This window comes from Myotis nattereri, assembly GCF_964212035.1.
Source record: "Myotis nattereri genome assembly, chromosome: 10".
Taxonomy (NCBI): Eukaryota; Metazoa; Chordata; class Mammalia; order Chiroptera; family Vespertilionidae; genus Myotis; species Myotis nattereri.
The window spans coordinates 20,685,174-20,703,625 of record NC_138085.1 but is presented as its reverse complement, the minus strand read 5'-3'; the positions used below and the strand labels follow the sequence as shown (position 1 = coordinate 20,703,625).

Sequence of the window (18,452 nt, the reverse complement as noted above, 5' to 3'; positions counted from 1 at the left end):
CCAGCCTTAATGTGCCGGGACAGAAGTACTACGGAGATTAGTGGAAAATATTCCGTATTGATATAAGTATATATTACAGAGGCAGATCTGGGTGTAAAACTATTAAAATAGACATTTTTACATCCTCCTTCTCTTTCTGTTCCCCTCAAAAGTGTTCTTTCTTTGCATTACTGACACTTTTTTAAATGCTCATTTCAGTAATAGGAGAGGTGTATAGGAAGAATGCAAGACCATTAATTTTATAAGAAAAGGCAAGGAGCTAATTATAGAAAATAGAACTCAAAGGTGGAGGAGGAAGAGAGAATGGTGGGCTGAGCTTTGGAGGAGAGGGTGAGGAGGAGGGAAGGAGGCAGAGAGAGAAGGCACTGCCACCGGGTGGGTGTTAGAAAAGACAGCTGAGTGAGAAGATTCTGAGGGGGTTCTCCCCCTGGAACTTCTCTTGTCAAGAATCTTTGATTTTGCCCTAGCCGGGTGCTTAGTGGTTAGAGCATCGGCCCCCAGACTGAAGGCTCTAGGGTTCGATTCCAGTCAAGGGCAGGTACCTCAGTTGCAGGCTCCATCCCCGGTGAGGGCGTGTGCCGGAGCCAACCAATCGATGTGTCTCGGTCTCTCCCCCTCCCTCCCACTCTCTCTAAAAATCAATGGGAAAAATATCCTCAGTTGAGGATTAACAAAACAAAAAAATCTTTGATTTTACCTTATTTTCAAGGCTTTCGTGGCATTTTTGTGAGAGATAGTCGTGATTGGATTTGTTTTACATGTAAGGTAGGGACAGAGCCAACCAAACCGCTAATGGTCACTGTGGGCCCAGTGGTGAAATGAGGCAGTTTTCTGTTTGCCTTAGTTGTTGTTTGTTGTTGGCCTCCTATATGTACTGATTTTTTTCTGAAATGAACACATACCACTTGGACACGTGAAAAAATATATAAAAATTGGGGGCTGGGAATTTAAACGTATCCCTGTGATTATGTCTCCCACACACACAACAAAGGTGAGGTGTGAAATCTGAAAGGCTTTGGCTAGATGTGACGTTTTGCAACTTGAGAACATCGGTAACAAGAGAACCGAGCTCATAATGAGTGGGGCTGCGTTTTGAGAACATATTACTTAGGAGGACAAAGTGTTTCTGTTTGGAACAGAAGGTTAGAGACTGGTAATAACACCTGCCCAGCAGGGACCCTGAACAGTCCCCTATGTGCAGCCTTCATAGAGGCTTTTACTGGGAAACACTGGTGCAAATGAATTTCCTACACGGAAAGGAGTTTCATGGAGGTTGCTATTTTGGTTTTTAACAAAATCATAGTTCAGCAAAGATCTCTCAGATCCTTCTACCTTTAGGGTAACTGATCATTGATGGACGATGCCTGTTTAGTAAAAGCAAAATGCTCCTTGTTCATTCCTTTAAACAGACAAACAAAAAGCAAAGGAATGCTTGCTTGTAATTGCACTGGCAGAGCTTGAATAAACTTTAGAATCTGTGTTCAAGACCAATGCCCAGTTGCCAATCTTGTGCTCTCACCCTCTGACAGGACAGGTGTTATGGAACAAGGTGGAACTGACTGAATGAATGGGAGAGCCTAACCCATCGCCCCCAGGGGCCCGGGAGGCCTCACTAAGGCGTGCTCACCTGGAAGCAGGACATGATATTGCCAAGCATTTGTGTGCCCTGTGCTGTTGGCTAGACCTGGTGCCAAGGTTGTTCAATAATGAAACTGGCACCCACTTCTGGCCTCAAGGAGCTGGCACCTGGCCTCCCTAAGACTGGCCCTTTATGGGGTGGGTGTCCACTCCCCAGGCAGAAGCAGTGGGACAGCAGTGCCACAGCTCATGAAGTGCAAATGGCTCCCATGGCCTGGCCTCCTCACTGGGCTACATTCATAGCCTCCCACGTGGCCTGGGTCTTCCTCCCATCATCTTCCACTTCACACTGACCTCTCACCCCCACTCCACCACCCCCTCCCGAAATCCTCCTGACCTCTCACCCCCACTCCACCACTCCCTCCCGAAATCCTCCTGACTTCTCACCCCCACTCCACCCCCCCCCAAAGACCTCCTGACCTCTCACCCCCACTCCACCACCCCCTCCCGAAATCCTCCTGACCTCTCACCCCCACTCCACCACCCCCTCCCGAAATCCTCCTGACCTCTCACCCCCACCCCACTACCCCCTCCCGAAACCCTCCTGACTTCTCACCCCCACTCCACCCCCCCCAAAGACCTCCTGACCTCTCACCCCCACTCCACCACCCCCTCCCAAAATCCTCCTGACCTCTCATCCCCACTCCACCACCCCCTCCCGAAATCCTCCTGACCTCTCACCCCCACCCCACTACCCCCTCCCGAAACCCTCCTGACCTCTCACCCCCACTCCACCACCCCCTCCCGAAATCCTCCTGACCTCTCACCCCCACTCCACCACTCCCTCCCGAAATCCTCCTGACCTCTCACCCCCACTCCACCCCCCCCAAAGACCTCCTGACCTCTCACCCCCACTCCACCACCCCCTCCCGAAATCCTCCTGACCTCTCACCCCCACTCCACCCCCCCCAAAGACCTCCTGACCTCTCACCCCCACTCCACCACCCCCTCCCGAAATCCTCCTGACCTCTCACCCCCACTCCACCCCCCCCAAAGACCTCCTGACCTCTCACCCCCACTCCACCACCCCCTCCCGAAATCCTCCTGACCTCTCACCCCCACTCAACCCCCCAAAGACCTCCGGACCTCTCACCCTGCACCCCCCACCACCACCCCCTGAAGACTTCCTGCCCCGGCGCACTGGGACCCTCTGACTCATAGTGGCACCCTCATGACAGTCAGTGTGGCCCACCATGAAGGATGCCTGATACCTTCCAGCCCTCGCCCTCAGTGGGTCCTCGCCCTCAGCGGGGCCCTCGCCCTCACTGGACCCTCACCCCTGGGAGGATCCAGTGCCTGTAGATGAGGAGCAGCCCCATTGCATGTGCTCACATTGTCATCACCTTTCCCTTCTCTCTCCTAACTCCTAGCAGCTGCCCTGAGTTTTATTTGTGACGGCACAGACCGCAAGGCCTGGCAGCGGAGGCCACAGGTGGTTCACAGTGTCGCTCTAGCGAGTCAAGGTCCTGGAAATGCTCTCCACCCCTCTCAGGAGATCAGAATCGCCCAATTAGTAACTGGCTATCACTGACAGCCTGGCTTCAGACATGGCCCCACGCCAGGCAGTTGGTAACTGGGCACCGATTGTGAGGTGATGTCATCCAGGCACACTTCACCTGGCATTGTGGACCCTAACCAGCATTCTCATGGGGTGTAGCAGGTGCTCAGTAAGTGTGTGCTGTTACCTCTATTGGATTTCTGGTAGACATAAACTAACCTAAGCAATCCAGTGTTAAAAAACAAAACTAGCAACCTTTCTCTAAAGCCAAAAGTGGACCCACGTTTTAAAGAAAGTGAAATAAAGAAAGAATATATAGCTCAGAAAGAAATGTATTTTAACACATCTCTCAGATCAGAGCCATGGCAAATAGTAATTGGTCACCTGCAGAAGTTACCTCCTCACATCCTACCTGCTGATCCACCGGTAGCTGATTCACCTCCTCGCATCCTACCTGCTGATCCTCAGGTAGCTAATCCACCTCCACGCATCCTACCTGCTGATCCACCAGTAGCTGATTCACCTCCTCGCATCCTACCTGCCGATCCACCGACAGTGGATTCAGAGTGTTGTCACAAAGAAGCTCTTTCTGGGTGAGGATCTCTGCCTTCAGTGTCTTCCAGGAACTTGAGGTGCCAAGACTAAAATTCTCATGAAGCAGGTGGAGAACTTTTCAAGAGAAGAAAGAAGCCTATGCTCATCCAGGTTCCAGACGAGGAGTTGAGAGAGAAAGGTGCCGGAAGCTCAGGTGTTCGGGGACACTGACAGGCAGAATCTCAGTAGAGGGAGGAGCAGCCGGGAAGAGCCAGAAAATGGCAGATGCGTTGGTTTGACTTCAGAGACACCGAGGATCGAAGCGACCTGTCCCTCTTGACCCCCTTCGGAGCTGTTTGCTTTTTGACAAGCTCCTCGGCCCCTGAAGTTCTGCCTCCGCACCTGATCGAATTGTATTTGCATCGAGCCTTCTTGATCCAGCAGCCCCATGGCCAGTGTGCTGAGAAAAGCACTTTCTCTCCTGTTGTCCCCAGCTCCGTTTGGGGGCGGGATATCCCCTTTCACTCTCAAAAAATGTTCTTATTTGGATGATGTATGTTGTTATCTCCAAATCGACCTGACCCCCCTGTAGGGAACAGAATAAGATCCAAGTCTCCTGAACAGAATGCTTCCTGGGCAGCATCTGTAGGCATCTGGGAATGCGAAGTGCTTACTGTTACAGAGGAAAAACCAGAGAGCAGGACTCTTCTTTTGTCTTGCCAGTATTCGGAATGGGTTGGAGGACACCAAATGGAAGGGCACAACACTCAATGACGTGCCCAGCTGGTGGTGGCCAGGGCACATGCCCGGGTTGCGGGATCATCCCCGGTGTGGGGCATGCAGCTCAATCCCCAGTATGCAGTGTGCAGGCGGCAGCCGATCAGTGATTCTCTCTCTTCATTGATGTTTCTCTCTCTCTTTCCCTCTCCCTTCTTCTCTGAAATCAATAAAAATATATATATTTTTAAAAGAACCAACGAGGACTCCAATGAAAACCAACAGCATGAAAGTTCAGTAAATGAAACAGAATGTGTTAACCGATGTGGAAGGAAATTAAACAGTGAAATACATTAATGAATACAAGTCTCAACTTCAAAGGAATGGTGAGAGAGAATGTAAAGCCTTACTGGACAGAATTCCCACAGAGACACGTGATGGGACCTAAACTTCATGGCATGCTTCATAACAGCTGAACACAAATGACCAAAAACGAGCTGGGATGGCATTTATTCGAGCAGTTGAATGTGGATACAGCCTTCCAACAGGTGGAGCAATTTGACTCGGATCACAGCCACAGAAATGCCACCCTTACTGTCAGGATAACGCGCCTGGTGCCGGGAACAGCACAGATGGGCTGCGTGCGTGTGGAATGGACAGGCTGTTCTAGCCAGCTGACCCGAGCCTACTTCTCTTCAAATGGGAGCAAACTGTAGCTCCAGCGCATTAGCCCTTTATCTCCTTTTCATGACTGTAATTTGTCAACAACGTGCAAATGTTTTGCACTTCATTGGCATTTGACAGCTGCCATCTATGTGTCCAGACATCTATTTAGCATCTCCACCTGAACATCCTGAAAACAACTTGAACTTCACATATCCAAATTAAACTTTGCCCTTACCCCTGCCCCTGCACCCACCTTGCCTGTCCCAGTCAGTGGCCCTCCATCTATACCAGGGGCTCAAGCTGGAACCTGGGGTTCATTCCTGCCGCCAACCTTGGCCTGTCACATCCAATCAATCGTCAGTTTCCTCAGTTCTGCATCCAAAATGTAACACAAACTCTCTTCACCTTCATTGCTACCATGCACTTCTCTTGCTTAGATTAATGCAACAACCTTAAACATTGAACCTTCCTGCCCAAATCCATTTACCAAACAGAAGCCAAAGTGAAATTTGAAAGAAAAAAAAAAAGTAAATCATATTGCCTCACTCCCTACTTTATTTTTTTAAATTATAGATCCATCATCCCTGGCTGGTGTTGCTCAGTGGTTAGAGTCGTCCTGTGCATCAAAGGGTCATGGGTTTGATTCCTGGTAAAGGGCATGTACCTGGGTTGCAGGTTCGATCCCCAGGACTAATCCAAGCACATGCAGAAGGCAACCAATCAGTGTGTTCCTCTCCCCCCCCCCTTCCTTCCACTCTCTCTAAAATCAATGGAACAAATATCCTTGCGTGAGGATTAACAAAAAACTTCTATTGAATCATCAGAAGATGCAGAGAATGTACGAACAGGCCCCATACATCCCTTACCCAACTTCCCCTAATGTGAACCACTCCGCGGTTTCTTAGGTGGAGAGCACCCCAAATCCTTAACTTGACCTCCAAAGCCCTTGGGATCTGCCAGTGTCCCCACCACCCTCTGAGTTCCCTCACAGTGACGTTCTTTAACTGAGTGAGGACCTAGGCCTGCGTGGAGCTCATTCTTCCACACCCCCTCTCACTTCTCTACTCCAGTAACTCTTGTTTATCCTTTAGGCATCAGCTTAGTTACCCCAGACTTAGTGGGCCTTCCCCACCCACTCATTCCAAGGGAGGTCCCCGGCACCCACTCCTCTTCGGCCAGAGCCCCTGCAATCTAGAACGTTTGTGCAATCAAGAATGTGTAACTTTTATGTCTGACACCTCTAGGCCCTACATACCGTATGGCGAGAGCTTTCTCTGATTGTCACCCACGCCCAGCCTGTTACCTGCACACCACAGGTGCTTCAGATTGAACCATGGAGCTGTCCGGTTCGTTCTGTTTCCATCAGGAAGGAACGAAACTGCATCTTCTGGCACCCTCCGAATCCCAGCCTCTTTCCTCGCTCCCCTCCGCACTCCAGCGTCCATGAGCCTGCCCTGCGCTCAACCCAGTGACAATAAGGGCACCTCATTTCTCCTTTGATTTTCCTTCAGTAGCAGAAGGACTAGTAACTTATTTCTCATACATTGAAACCTGGATTTCTACTGCTTCTGTCCCACGTTCCAAGCTGTCTATAATAAAGACAGGGGGAAAAAAGCCATCTCTTGAAAAGAACTGGAAAATGATTATTTCTGGCAGAAAACTTGTCTCAGAGCTTATGCTTCAGAGTCACTCGTGAATGCGTAAGGCACTTGGGAAAGATCAGCGTAGCGTTCCCTTCACCCTCTCCACTATTTTGCTGAGAACTGGATGAGGAAAGTTACTAGCCGAGGTGATGATTCAGGAAGGGAGAAATGTGGGTGCTGTAACACACAACGCTTGAAAGAAGGAAATTCATCTAGTTTACACTGCGTCCTCCTTCAGCCTTCAATTATGAGTCACCTACGCAGTTTTTTCTCTGCGATTTAGTTCCAATGTTTATTTATTTTATTATTTTCAACAGTAAAAAAAAAAATAGTGTCCAAAAGCCAAAGTTTATTTAAAAGAAGAGCAGTAAAAAAATAAAATAAAATAAAATTGGCGGTCTTTGCTTTGGTATATGACATACCATTTTAACTGAATGCCATAAAGCTGTTTTAAAGTTATTGTTTAAAACTTTAACATATTCTCATCTGCTTTCTTGATGGATGATGAGCCGTCTCCATAATGTTTTTAATGTTGTGAAATAACTGCAAAGTAAATAGCGCCATCAAATTCAGGCATGAAAAATTGTGGTGCAGGTGGCCGATGCTGCTCCGCGCCACAGTGTGAAGTGTGTGGACACGTTGGTCATGCGGACAGATGGGAGAGTGAGGACCACAGAAAGTCATTGTCCGGCGCTGGTGGGATGCCATGGCTCAGCCCAAGAGGGCCTTCTGGTGCCAGCGTCAGGCCCATCTGCTGGAGGAAGGCGGCCCTGCCCCGCGCCTCTGCTCAGTCCCATCCGAGCACTTGGCCAGCAGCCACCTGTGCGGGTCCTCAGCAGGGACCGCCACCTGGAGGCACCTGGAGGCACCACAGCAGAGTGGCTTGTTTTGTGCTTGTTTTTGCTTTTGTTTTTAAAATAATTTTCTCACACATTGCACATCAACGGGCACCGTTTCCTTATCACAAAAGTCAGCGGGAAGTATTTGGAGGCAGGAGAGAACAAAGCCAGCAGACTGCTAAAACATTGGCAGCCCTGGCCAGGGGACACGCAGGCGCCATGTTAGAGGTGCCTGTTGACCTTCCAGCCACATCGCGCCTTAAGGTTTCTGTTATTCCTGGAAAAGTCCGTCTGCCGTGCCTTCTGCGGAGATGCGTTGAGGCTGAACTAATCACGCATGCCACCTTTTCTTGGGGGAGTTCAAAATACGTGTTTGTATATTTAGCCAAGCAGAGTCAGGAGTAGGGAGTTGGGTTCTTTTCAAGTATAGCTGCCAAAAAGGAAAGCATCTTGCTGAGCGATGGGGCCCTGGGGACGGTGGGGGCTGCCCTGCACCTGCTGGGCGCTCCCTTGTGGTGGTGCCTGGGCTGCCCCCGCCCCGCCCCCGAGAGCACAGAGAAGACGGGAGGGGTATGGAGGAGAGGAGGAGGAGGGGCTCCTGGGTCTCCACGGCCTCCTGAGGCTTTTCACCTCCTTCCCCGCCTCGTTCTGCTCCCTAAGGTGTCCTCAGCAAGAGAGCGCTCTGTGGATATTCTTTCCCCTCATGACACTGGAATGCCCTCGCATTTGGCCCTTAATTCACAGGAATCCAGAGAAAAAAGAGGGGCAGTAACCCCATAAACTGTTCACTGGAGCCTGGACATGGCTGGCCAGCTCCCTCACCATCCCACTTAGGGTAGAAAGAGCAGTTTGGAAGCTGAGTCTTGAGGCCCTCACATAAACGAACAGTGAACCTCTCCCAGGATGAAGACTTTCAGTGCCCAGGTCAACAGCGCTTATGTTTTCCTCAGCCCGTGTGGTTATGTCCCTGTGGGAATTATCCAAGTTCCTGTTGTTGATTTAGTCTCAGCTCCTGTGTCGCTCCTGTCAGCTTTCTTTCCGGCCTTTGCTGCAGTGTTTCTCCACAGAACCCCTGTCCTTCTAAGGGGGCTGCTTCATTGTGCAAGGGACCCATCGGGCCTTGGAGAGGCTATAGCATCCCTGGCCCCAGGCATCAGTGGCCAGTAGTGACCCCCCCTTGCTGTTAAGACACAGAAACACGCTTACTCAACTCCAGTAGCCTTGCTGTTTGGGCAAGAGGTGCCCCAGCTGAGAACCGCTGCTAGAGGCCTGGCCGCGGAGGCCCTGGCTCCACCTTGCAGTCTGGAGCGACCAGTGCCTCTTTCCCTGAACACATCCCGCCTTGTCTTTGCAGCTTTGCTCAGATAGTAGTGAGAAGGCTTCCCGAATTTATTCATCCATTTGACATTTCCTCATCAGATGTGCACTGAGCACCTGCCAGCCGTCCCAGGCCCTGACCGAGGAGCCCGTGGCCCACCGGCCATGAGTTACCAGCACCCACGTCCCCCCCTACTCATCTTCCACTTGCATGTTAATGCCCAAGTGTCTTCAAGTCCTCCCCGGACCTCTGCTCGGACTTCCTGCCTCGGGACTGGGCTTCTCTGACACAGTGACTGTGCGTCCTGCCTTTGCTCTGATCCCTCCTGGAGCCTCCGGCAGTGGTCTCCATGTGCTGGGAATCCGGCCAGTGCTGGGCTGACCGAGTGATCCAAGAGGTGTTTGTGTGTCGCCAAGGGTGGATTCAGTTCTGTGGCAGGGATCAGGTTTCTGCCAGGTCGTGTTTTTCTCATCTGAAGATTCTGTCTGTCTGTCTGCTATCCACATGGAATGAGGAATGGCATGGGAAACACTCCGGCGCCCTCGGTAAACAGTAAACGTGCCCTGTGTCCTGTACGCGGTGAACGGCCATGGGCACTTCCTATTTCTTGTGCACCCGAGTAAGCCTTGGTCTCACAGGCCGCGCTGTGATCCCTCCCAATAATGACTTCGGAGACGGAGAATGAGTGTGCCCCCTGCCTTCGGAGCTCAGCCACACGGGGCACATGGACAAGCTAGGCTAAGCAGTCAAAAGGCAGTGAGCACAAAATGGGGGAAATCTGATGGAGAAATGGAGGTCTTTAGCTTCGTTTTTCTTTTTTTGTTTTTTTTTGTTTGTTTGTTTTATAGAACATTTCAAACACATAAACAGTCTAGAATAATATAATAATCCCCGGTGTGCTCATCACCTGGTTTCAGCAGTTACCAACCCAAGGACATTGTTTTATTTACATGTCCACCCACCCTCCCTTCCCTCCAAGTATCTTGTTTCAAGGCAAATCCCAGATCCTGTAATGGTATCCATAAATATTTCAATATGAATCTCTAAAGATTCTTTTAAAATTGCCACAAAATCATTGCCTAAAAACAAATCCATATCTCATAATATCATATTTCCGTCAGTGTTCCAGGTTACAATTGTGGTGACTTTTTCAGTAAATCAGAAAACTGGGTCAAAAGGTGTACCTTCATTGGGAGAGATGCTATAAAGGAACCAAAACAGATTTTTTTTTTTCTTACAGGAAAGTAGAATAAAGCAGCAGGGAATACAAATGAATAGCTGGGGAGGGTTTGAGTGGGGATGGTCTCCTGAGACCTGTCCAACCTCACCAGCCTGGCACTTCCTGCCTCCCCACGCTCGCCCCCTGGTGGCAGGTGGGCACTGCCGGGGCTTCAGTTAACTCTACAGGAGCATTTACTGCGTAACATGACAGCGCTCTTACTGTGTTGCCTGTAGCTTACTAGTAATATTTGGCCACATGGCAAAAATGTGTGTGACACGGGTTTTTTTAAGTGCTGATTGACCACGTAATTTAGAAGTCAGAATATTAAATAAACATCTCTGCCCTTTCTTCCACCAGGCAGCCCAGGGAACCGCGCTCCACGCTCTGTCTGACAGGTACGTTTTGTCATTTTTATGAACTATAAATTGCTTTATGAAACATCGAGCCTTATTTATTGTAGCATATAATTCATAATCGGATTTTGTCCCTCAAGTGTCTGGGAGCTGGGGTGTTAAACGTTTTGCATGCTTGGATTTGTCATGCCCATGTGGGTTTATTACTGCAAAAATCGCCTTGTTGTATTTCACAGGAAGTGTGGAGAGTCCCTTGTTGTTAGTGAAACAAGAGACAAGGAACTGGAGGAAAAGGCCTCAGCGCGCAGTAAATTCTGAACTTTGGAATTGGCTGCGATCTGAGCTCATTTTTCAGCAATAAGTACTTCATTTATTTTGAGATGTTTTCGTCAGACTTTTTCCATATCATTTCCCCGGGAGCTGTCTGGCTTTCAATGAGATTCTCTCCTGAAATACTTTATGCATGTCACCCACTTCATGGTCCTGAGTGCCTGGCTCTTCGCGCTGCGCTTCGGTTGGTTTTCTGACTTGTATTATGAATGAGATCTACCAGCCTAATCAGCTGTCACTCAAACTGTGTCTCACATCTGGCTTTTCTGTATCAAAATAGTTGAATAGGATCTATAGTTACTTTTGAGAGCAGATCAGGCCCTTTTTTGTTGTTGGTTTTTTTATTTTTTCACTTGCTAAGGTTCTGCGTGTGGGTGGGTGTGCGTGCACATGTGTGTGTATGTGTGTGTGTGTGCATGCGCGCGTGCGCACAAAGTGTGTGTTTTAAAGCCCTAACCGGTTTGGCTCACTGGATAGAGCGTCAGCCTGGGGACTGAAGGGTCCCAGGTTCAATTCCAGTCAAGGGCATGTACCTTGGTTGCGGGCACATCCCCAGTAGGGGGTGTGCAGGAGGCAGCTGATCGATGCTTCTCTCTCATCGATGTTTCTAACTCTCTATCCCTCTCCCTTCCTCTCTGTAAAAAATCAATAAAATATATATTTTTAAAAAAGAATTTTCAGGAGGTAAAGATGTTTCTCTGCACATCTGAGGTTCTTACTGCATCAGAACAGCTGGCTGGTGGGCACCTCGGTGTTACCTTACCTAGTGGACTGTCACCACCTCCCTTCCTTACCAGTTCTTCTTGTGTGGAATGAGCAATAATTGACTATGTAACCAAGATCAGTTCAGCTTCTACCAGGGAAAGCCCGTCACTTGGGCACGTTGTCTGCGCACCCGGGTGAAAAGTGTTTCCTCCGGTGGCGGGCCGAGCCCGAGTATGTTTATTGCTGTTGAAAAGCTTGCCCTCAGCTCGCGTGCTCCAAGGTGGCTGCCGCATCTCCTCAGCAGCGCCTTCCAGGACTCTCCCAGGAGCTGGGACTGCAGTGCTTCTGAGTCTGTGGGTAGAAGGAGGAGAGGCTCTGGATAGAAACACTTAAAATCTGAGCCATTCATTCCCTTTGGCTTCTTAGGTGATTTCTTCAACGAAATGCCCTGAAAAGCAAGAGAAAGTCCTCGGTTCACAATATTGCTCCATTGCCAATGATTGCCAGGTTTCTTTTGGGGGCATTGAATGTAAGATTAGATCGTGGTGATGGTTCCACCACCTTGTAACTATGCTACAAATCATGGGATTGCATCCTTTAAATGGGTAAGCTTTATGGTGATAAATTATCTATAACTAGAGGCCTGGCGTACGAAATTCATACATGGGTACAGTCCCTAGGCCTGGCCTGCAATCAGGGCCATCTTCCCTGGCTGCCTGCAGCCAGCCGCACCCCCCGCCACCACCCACCCCCAGTTCCCCATTCGCCACCAGGCGATGGGAGCCTGCTGACCAGGGGAAGAGACTGAGAGGTGGTCAGTGCGCCTCATAATGACTGGTCCAGAGGTAGTTCTGGTAGTTCCGCCGTTAGGGTCAATTTGCATATTGCCCTTTTATTATATAGGATAGAGGCCTGGTGCGTGGGTGGGGGCTGGCTGGCCGGCCCTGATGGGGGCTCCCGATTGGGGTGGGGGTCCCCGCTGGGGGCGCAGAGCCGGCTAGGGCGAGGGGCCATGGCAGTTTGCAGACCGGCCTGGGCGAAGGGCCGGTAGTTCTGGTCTCTGGTCATTCTGGTCGTTCTGCCGTTTCAGTCGCTGGGCTTTTATTATATGGGATAATAAAAGCATAATATGCTAATTAGACTGGATGACTTCGCGGACGAAGCTGGGCCTGCGAGGGAAGCCTGGGTCCCGGGTGCCAGAGGGAAGTCGGTGCCGGCAGCCGGGGGAAGGAAGGCCTACTCTTGCACAGATTTCATGCATCGGGCCTCTAATATTTCAATAAATATCATTATGACCTCTGGTAGAAGGAATCAAACCTATTTTAGGAAAGTATGGGCTCCCTTCGAAGACCTGGTTGCAAGATACAATCAGAAATGAGGACTTCTTCCCAGAAGACACGTGGCCCTGTCCTGGGTAGAAAGGTACATGGGTGATGAGCAGCGCTGAAATTCCCTCCAACCCTCCTGGTCAAGCCCCGTAGTTCATCAGCTAGTAAGTTAGCACCTGGGCCCCTGTTGATTGCATGACTAAGTGCAAAATAACGTGAAAAGAAAACCATCCACTCCCTAAAGACAGAGGTTCCCGTTGTCACTACTCTTCTTAAAAATTTCTCTATCTTCCCGTGGAGTAGAGCATTTCCCCCTTAAATATAATAGTTTTTCTGTTCAAACTTGGGGGAACTGGGCTCATTTCAAAGTAATGCATTTCTTCGCCTGCTGGCCTAGCAGCGGGCTGTCTGCAGCTACCGGCTCTGTGCTGCTCCTGTCCTGTGTCCCCTGGCTCAGGCCACACGTGTAATTTCCCTAAGTGAGAACCATCTGTAACCATTTGGAGATGCCATCGGAAACCCTCCTTCCAAATAAGGACTTAGAACACCTACTGCATTCACTGGACTCACATTTTCTAGGGCCTTAAATTAGAGACTCAGAGACAGAAGTCATTTTCTACCACCTTACCTAATCTGGAGGAAACCAGTAATTTCTAGGAAATCGTCGGCATGACTCCTGGTGACAGCCTAACAGTCTGCCTGTCAGAGGAACCCCTCGGGTGGGATGGAACTGAGTAAAGATTCGCCCCAGGTTCTGACCTTCCCAAGGTGGACATCTAACCCAGTCCCGCTTCCATGTGGCCCCACAACCGCCTGGAGTGCCCAGGCCCAAGGACGTTTGGTACAGGGCTTGGCGCTGTTTTGTTTTAAGATGTGCAACTTGATGATGAAGTGGGTTTGGTCGGCAGGGTTTGGGGATGTGGGTTTACAGTGCAGGAAGCCTGCTTCCAAGGCGTTGAGGCGGGACCTGGTAGGCCAGTGACAGTGCAAAGGGATGACATTTCTCTGTCCTTGGTAAGGACCGTAGAAGGCTCATCCCTGTGAGGTGTCAGAGGGGAGAGACTACCCGAGCATCTTTTGAAGGCCAGTCCTGCCTGTCTTTTCACTTCTCCGGTCTCCTGTTTTAAGTAGGCATTCTGGGAGAACGCGGGTGTCTGGTAGCTCATATTGTATGCTTTAAAGTGTGTGAGTCCGTGGTAACCAAAGCACAACCCTGATAAATTAAAACTATGAAATGTTTCATTACCTAAATTTAAAAATTATCTGCGGTCAACCCCAAAGAAAACCTTTGACCTTGCTTTGTTTGGCCTGAGCTATGAGCTTCATTTACGGTTCAGCCTGAACAGCCAGTGTGTCCGCAGATGATCACGGGATCACATCACAACGCAAATCTGCCTTCCCCCAACTTACGCCTGCCACCCCCCGACGGGAAGGGCCACGTGTAGGTGAGGTGGCCTGTTTTTCATTCTTTTCCAGCATCAACTGTAGAGTGTTTCATCTGTTATACGCCACTGGGTGTCCGCTATACCAAAGGCGCGGTGGTGCCTCAAATAATGAAAAACATCAGGAGGCCAGGGCAGGAAGAGGGGGCAAAAGCCTCAGTGTGGGAGACAAGCCAATTACAAGGAAACCTCAGCTTGCAAAACGACACAGTGCTTTCCACCTACTCCTGGTAGTGTGTGCCTCTCGGGCGTCTTTTGTTCTTATGGATTTTGTGTCAGTGGGTAGAGAGGGGCAAGGAGAACCAAGATAAATGGGCCGGAGGCTTGCTTGTCCAGGTGAGCCCGGGGTGGACGCACTGCGCGGGAATGTGGAAACATGCAAAGTGCCGGAGGAGAAGGAAGGGTGTGTACGCAGCACACGAAGTCCTCTCGCTGTGATTCACTTCCCCCTCGAAGCAGTAAATAGTAGATAACTGTGATGAAAAAAAGGGGTCCTGTGATTTATCAAGCCGAGCAGCTGTGCATTTGCAGGAGGCGGAGGTCCATCTTGAAGCCTGGGCAGGAGCGGGAGGCACGCAAGGACTCGGTGTCAATCACCCGGCGCCTCCGTGGTCCCGGGGCAGGCCTGGAGCTCCGCAGGGGTGCTTTATGGCCACTGATCAGGAATTCATATTTGCTGCGAAACCTCAAGCATCATTTGCAGTAACTTGGGCTTTATAAAAACGGAGCCCAATTTCATCTAAATAAATCATGTTCAGCTACTGATATGAGGAGCTGGGAAAAATGGTGCTCAACTTTAAAAAAAAGAAAAAAAAAGGAATGAACAAGAAAGCCAACGTGAAAACAGTTGTTGAAGCGCTGGCAGTTGGAGGGCACGCGCGGCCCTGGTGAAATCGTGCATGTAATCATCTTCTGAAATGTCAGCCTGCCACGGCAGAGATGCCTGCGTGTTTATAGCCTTGGAGACGCATCACCAGACTGTGCCCTGTCAGCCCATCTGGCAGTATTTCAGCTCCAGGATCCATTTATATTGAAATCCAAACAACTACCATTGATTTATTCATTTATGCCACAAGTATTTATTGAGCGCATCCCGGGAACCCAGCGGGCGCCGTGCGGTGCAGGGCTGCGGGGGCGACCAGGAGCGGCCACGCACCCCTCGGGGCTTCATCGTCCAGAGGGCTGCTGGCTCCCGCATGTGCTGCTCTCAGTTTAGCTTCCTTGAGTCAATCTCGCCCATCGAATGTCCTCTTCCCATTAGGGAGAAGATGATGAAATTAACTAAGTAAGGAATCGCATCAAGTGAAGAGTTTGACCTCCCTGTGAGTCTGTCTGCATCTAAAAGCAGGACTGGACGTGTCCCCGAAGCAGGGCAGGGAGGACTTTTAAGAATTTCTACATTTTGAACCTGGAAGATGCCCAGGAGGCACACTGGAGGGAGGGTGTCAACCCTGAGACCTGCAGTCTCCAGTCTCCAGTGCCAGGGACTCTGTAGTGACGTTCTTCTGGGATGCCGGGTAAATAAAAGCTTCCTGCAGCGCTCACAGCCCTGTCACATTGACAGCCACCCTGTGAGGTAGGAAGGACTCACTTGACCGGCAAGAAGACTGACCTCAGAAGGTGACAGGATTCAGCCAAGGCCACAGGCAGCGAGCGGCAGAGCTGGGACAGGCCTCCAGGCCCCTGTCCGTCTTCACTCAGCAACAAGCAGGCTGGGGTGGGGTTGGGGGCATGCGACTCAGGCCACGCATATTCTGACAAAGACTTGACTTGGTGTGCACTAAAACTGTCTTCGTTTCCACTAATAATTATAGTCATCGTAACATTTCATTCATAACTAAGGTGATCTTTTTATCCCTAGCACCTCGCACAGTGCCTGGCAATTAGGAAACACAATAAGTTATTTGATGAATGGAAGAGAACAATGAAACATGAATGAAGGTTTTGTGGTTAAAAATGGTGACTTTGGACTTAAATAGGAAACACTTTCCTGAACCTGGCTGTTCCCATGGCAGCAGACCACCTCAGGAGGCAGGGTCCGGGGCCAGGGCTCATCCCTGAGGGTCCAAGCAGGCCCTGCCTATAGATGCCATAGAATTGAGACGCACTGTTCACTGCCACACACACCTGTCAGAAGGGCTGTCATCAGTAAATCCACAGACAGCAAGTGCTGTGAGGATGTGGAGGAAAGGGAACCTCGTGCACTGCTGGTCAGCCACTGGGGAAAGCCGTATGGAGTTACCTCAAAAAATTAAAAATGGAACTGCCTTCTGACCCAGCAATCCCGCTTCTGGGAATTTATCCAAAGAAGCCCAAAACACTAATTGAAAGGATATGTACAGCCCTATGTTCACTGCAGCATTAATTACAATAGCCAAGATTTGGAAGCAACCCAAGCTCCCATCAGTAGATGAGTGGATAGAAAAAGCTGTGGTACAGCTACACAATGGAATATCTCTCAGCTGTAAAAAAGAAGGAAATCTTACCTTTTGCAACAGCATGGATGGACCTGAAGAACATTATGCTAAGTGAAATAAGCCAGTCAGAGAAATACAAGTACCATAGGATTTCACTCATGTGTGGAATCTAATTAACAAAATGAACTAATAAGCAAAGTAAAGACACACGCATAGATAGAGAGTAGGCTGACAGCGGTCGGGGGGATGGGTGGCTGGGAGGGGGTAGAGGGATTGAGAAAAAAAAAGAAAGAAAAAAGAGAAAAAAGCTCATGGACATGGACAACAATGTGGTGATTGCCAGGAGTGGGGTGGGGGGGGAAGTACCGAAGGAATGAGGTGATAAATGGTGATGGACGGAGACTTGACTTGGGGTGATGGACACACGATACAGTGTACAGATGATGTATTGTAGAATTGTGCACCTGAAACCTGTGTAATTTGTTAACCAGTGTCACCCCAATAAATTCAATTTAAAAAAATTAGTCCAAAAGTAGGTAAGAAAGTCTTTTTTAAAAATGTCAAAGGATTGAAATTAGAGTGGATTAAATTAGAAATTATAATAGAAGAGAACACATGATGCCATCGAGAACTCTCTGCACCAAGAGGGAGTGAAGGCCATGACCTCCGGTCCCTCCCCCTCCTCATGCTTCACCCTGTCCAAGGACTTAAAATGCCCCCCCATTTTTCTTTAAATATATGTTCATTGATTTCAGGGAGAGGGAGCGAGAGGTAGAAACATCAGTGATGAGAGAGAATCATTAACTGGCTGCTTCTGCACGCCCCTCATTGGGGATCTAGCCCACAACCCGGGCACGTGCCTGGACTGGGAATCGAACAGTGACCTCCTGGTTCATAGTTCAACACTCAGCCACTGAGCCGTGCCAACTGGGCAAACTGCCTCCATCTTATTACCACCAATTATTTGTAACTAGAAGCCCGGTGCACAGATTCGTGCACTAGTGGGGTCACTCAGCTTGGCCTGCGGGGATCAGGCCAAAACCAGCTCTCCGACATCCCCTGAGGGGTCCCAGATTGCGAGAGGGTGGTTCTCGGGTGACGCACCCTGGAATTGGGCTCCCTCCTATCTAGGTCTGGGGTGTGAGTGAAGCAGATTTGGGGTCAACAGTGCCCCAGCAGCAACCTGACCCACCACCAATTCTGCCAGGAAACGGGCTCCCACCTCTACTAGTCTCAGTATCTGCCCCCTGGTGGTCATTGCAAATCATAGCTACCAGGTGAACAGTCACATGGTCACTTAGGCTTTTATATGTATAGATTCTTTCTGTCCTCTCTGACATTCATTTGATGCAGGTTCAGTTCTGAGCTCCTCCACTTGGCGAGGCATTGTGCTAGTCTCCACGGAAGACACACACATTCCTTACGATGGAGCCCACTCTGCAAGAGCTGACGGTGGCCGAGGACACGTAGACGTCCGCATAACCACTGTGTATTAAACGTGGACATGTGCACACAGCCCTAGGTCTACTACAGCAGCCGTGTGTGGGCGCTACGCTGAGCATTTCACGCACTTGACTCCCTTTAATCCTCACACCACCCTCTCAGCTAGAAAGGAGAGATTAGCATGAGGAACTGAGAGATGATATTTTCAATGAAGTTTCATTTCATTTACCAAATACTCTCCCTGAAATCCCAGGGAGTCTGGTTTCCAGGGATACATAACTTAGCCTCCAAACTGGTCTGTCTGACTCTGTCAGTTCTCTTAGCTGCTTCAGTAACACCACAGACACACACACACCCGC

The 18,452-nt window shown here is 49.8% G+C and overlaps 1 protein-coding gene across 2 annotated transcripts in view; it reads left to right on the top strand.

Moving 5' to 3' along the window:
* Window positions 1-18,452, top strand: part of AFF3 (ALF transcription elongation factor 3) — a gene marked incomplete at its 5' end in the record, with an annotated part of 493,443 nt that overhangs the window by 391,623 nt on the left and 83,368 nt on the right. For both annotated transcript variants that reach the window (XM_081100521.1, XM_081100522.1), the window contains one exon: window positions 10,433-10,470. In XM_081100521.1, coding sequence (XP_080956647.1) covers window positions 10,433-10,470 — 38 coding nt within the window. The remainder of the gene's footprint in view (window positions 1-10,432; window positions 10,471-18,452) is intronic.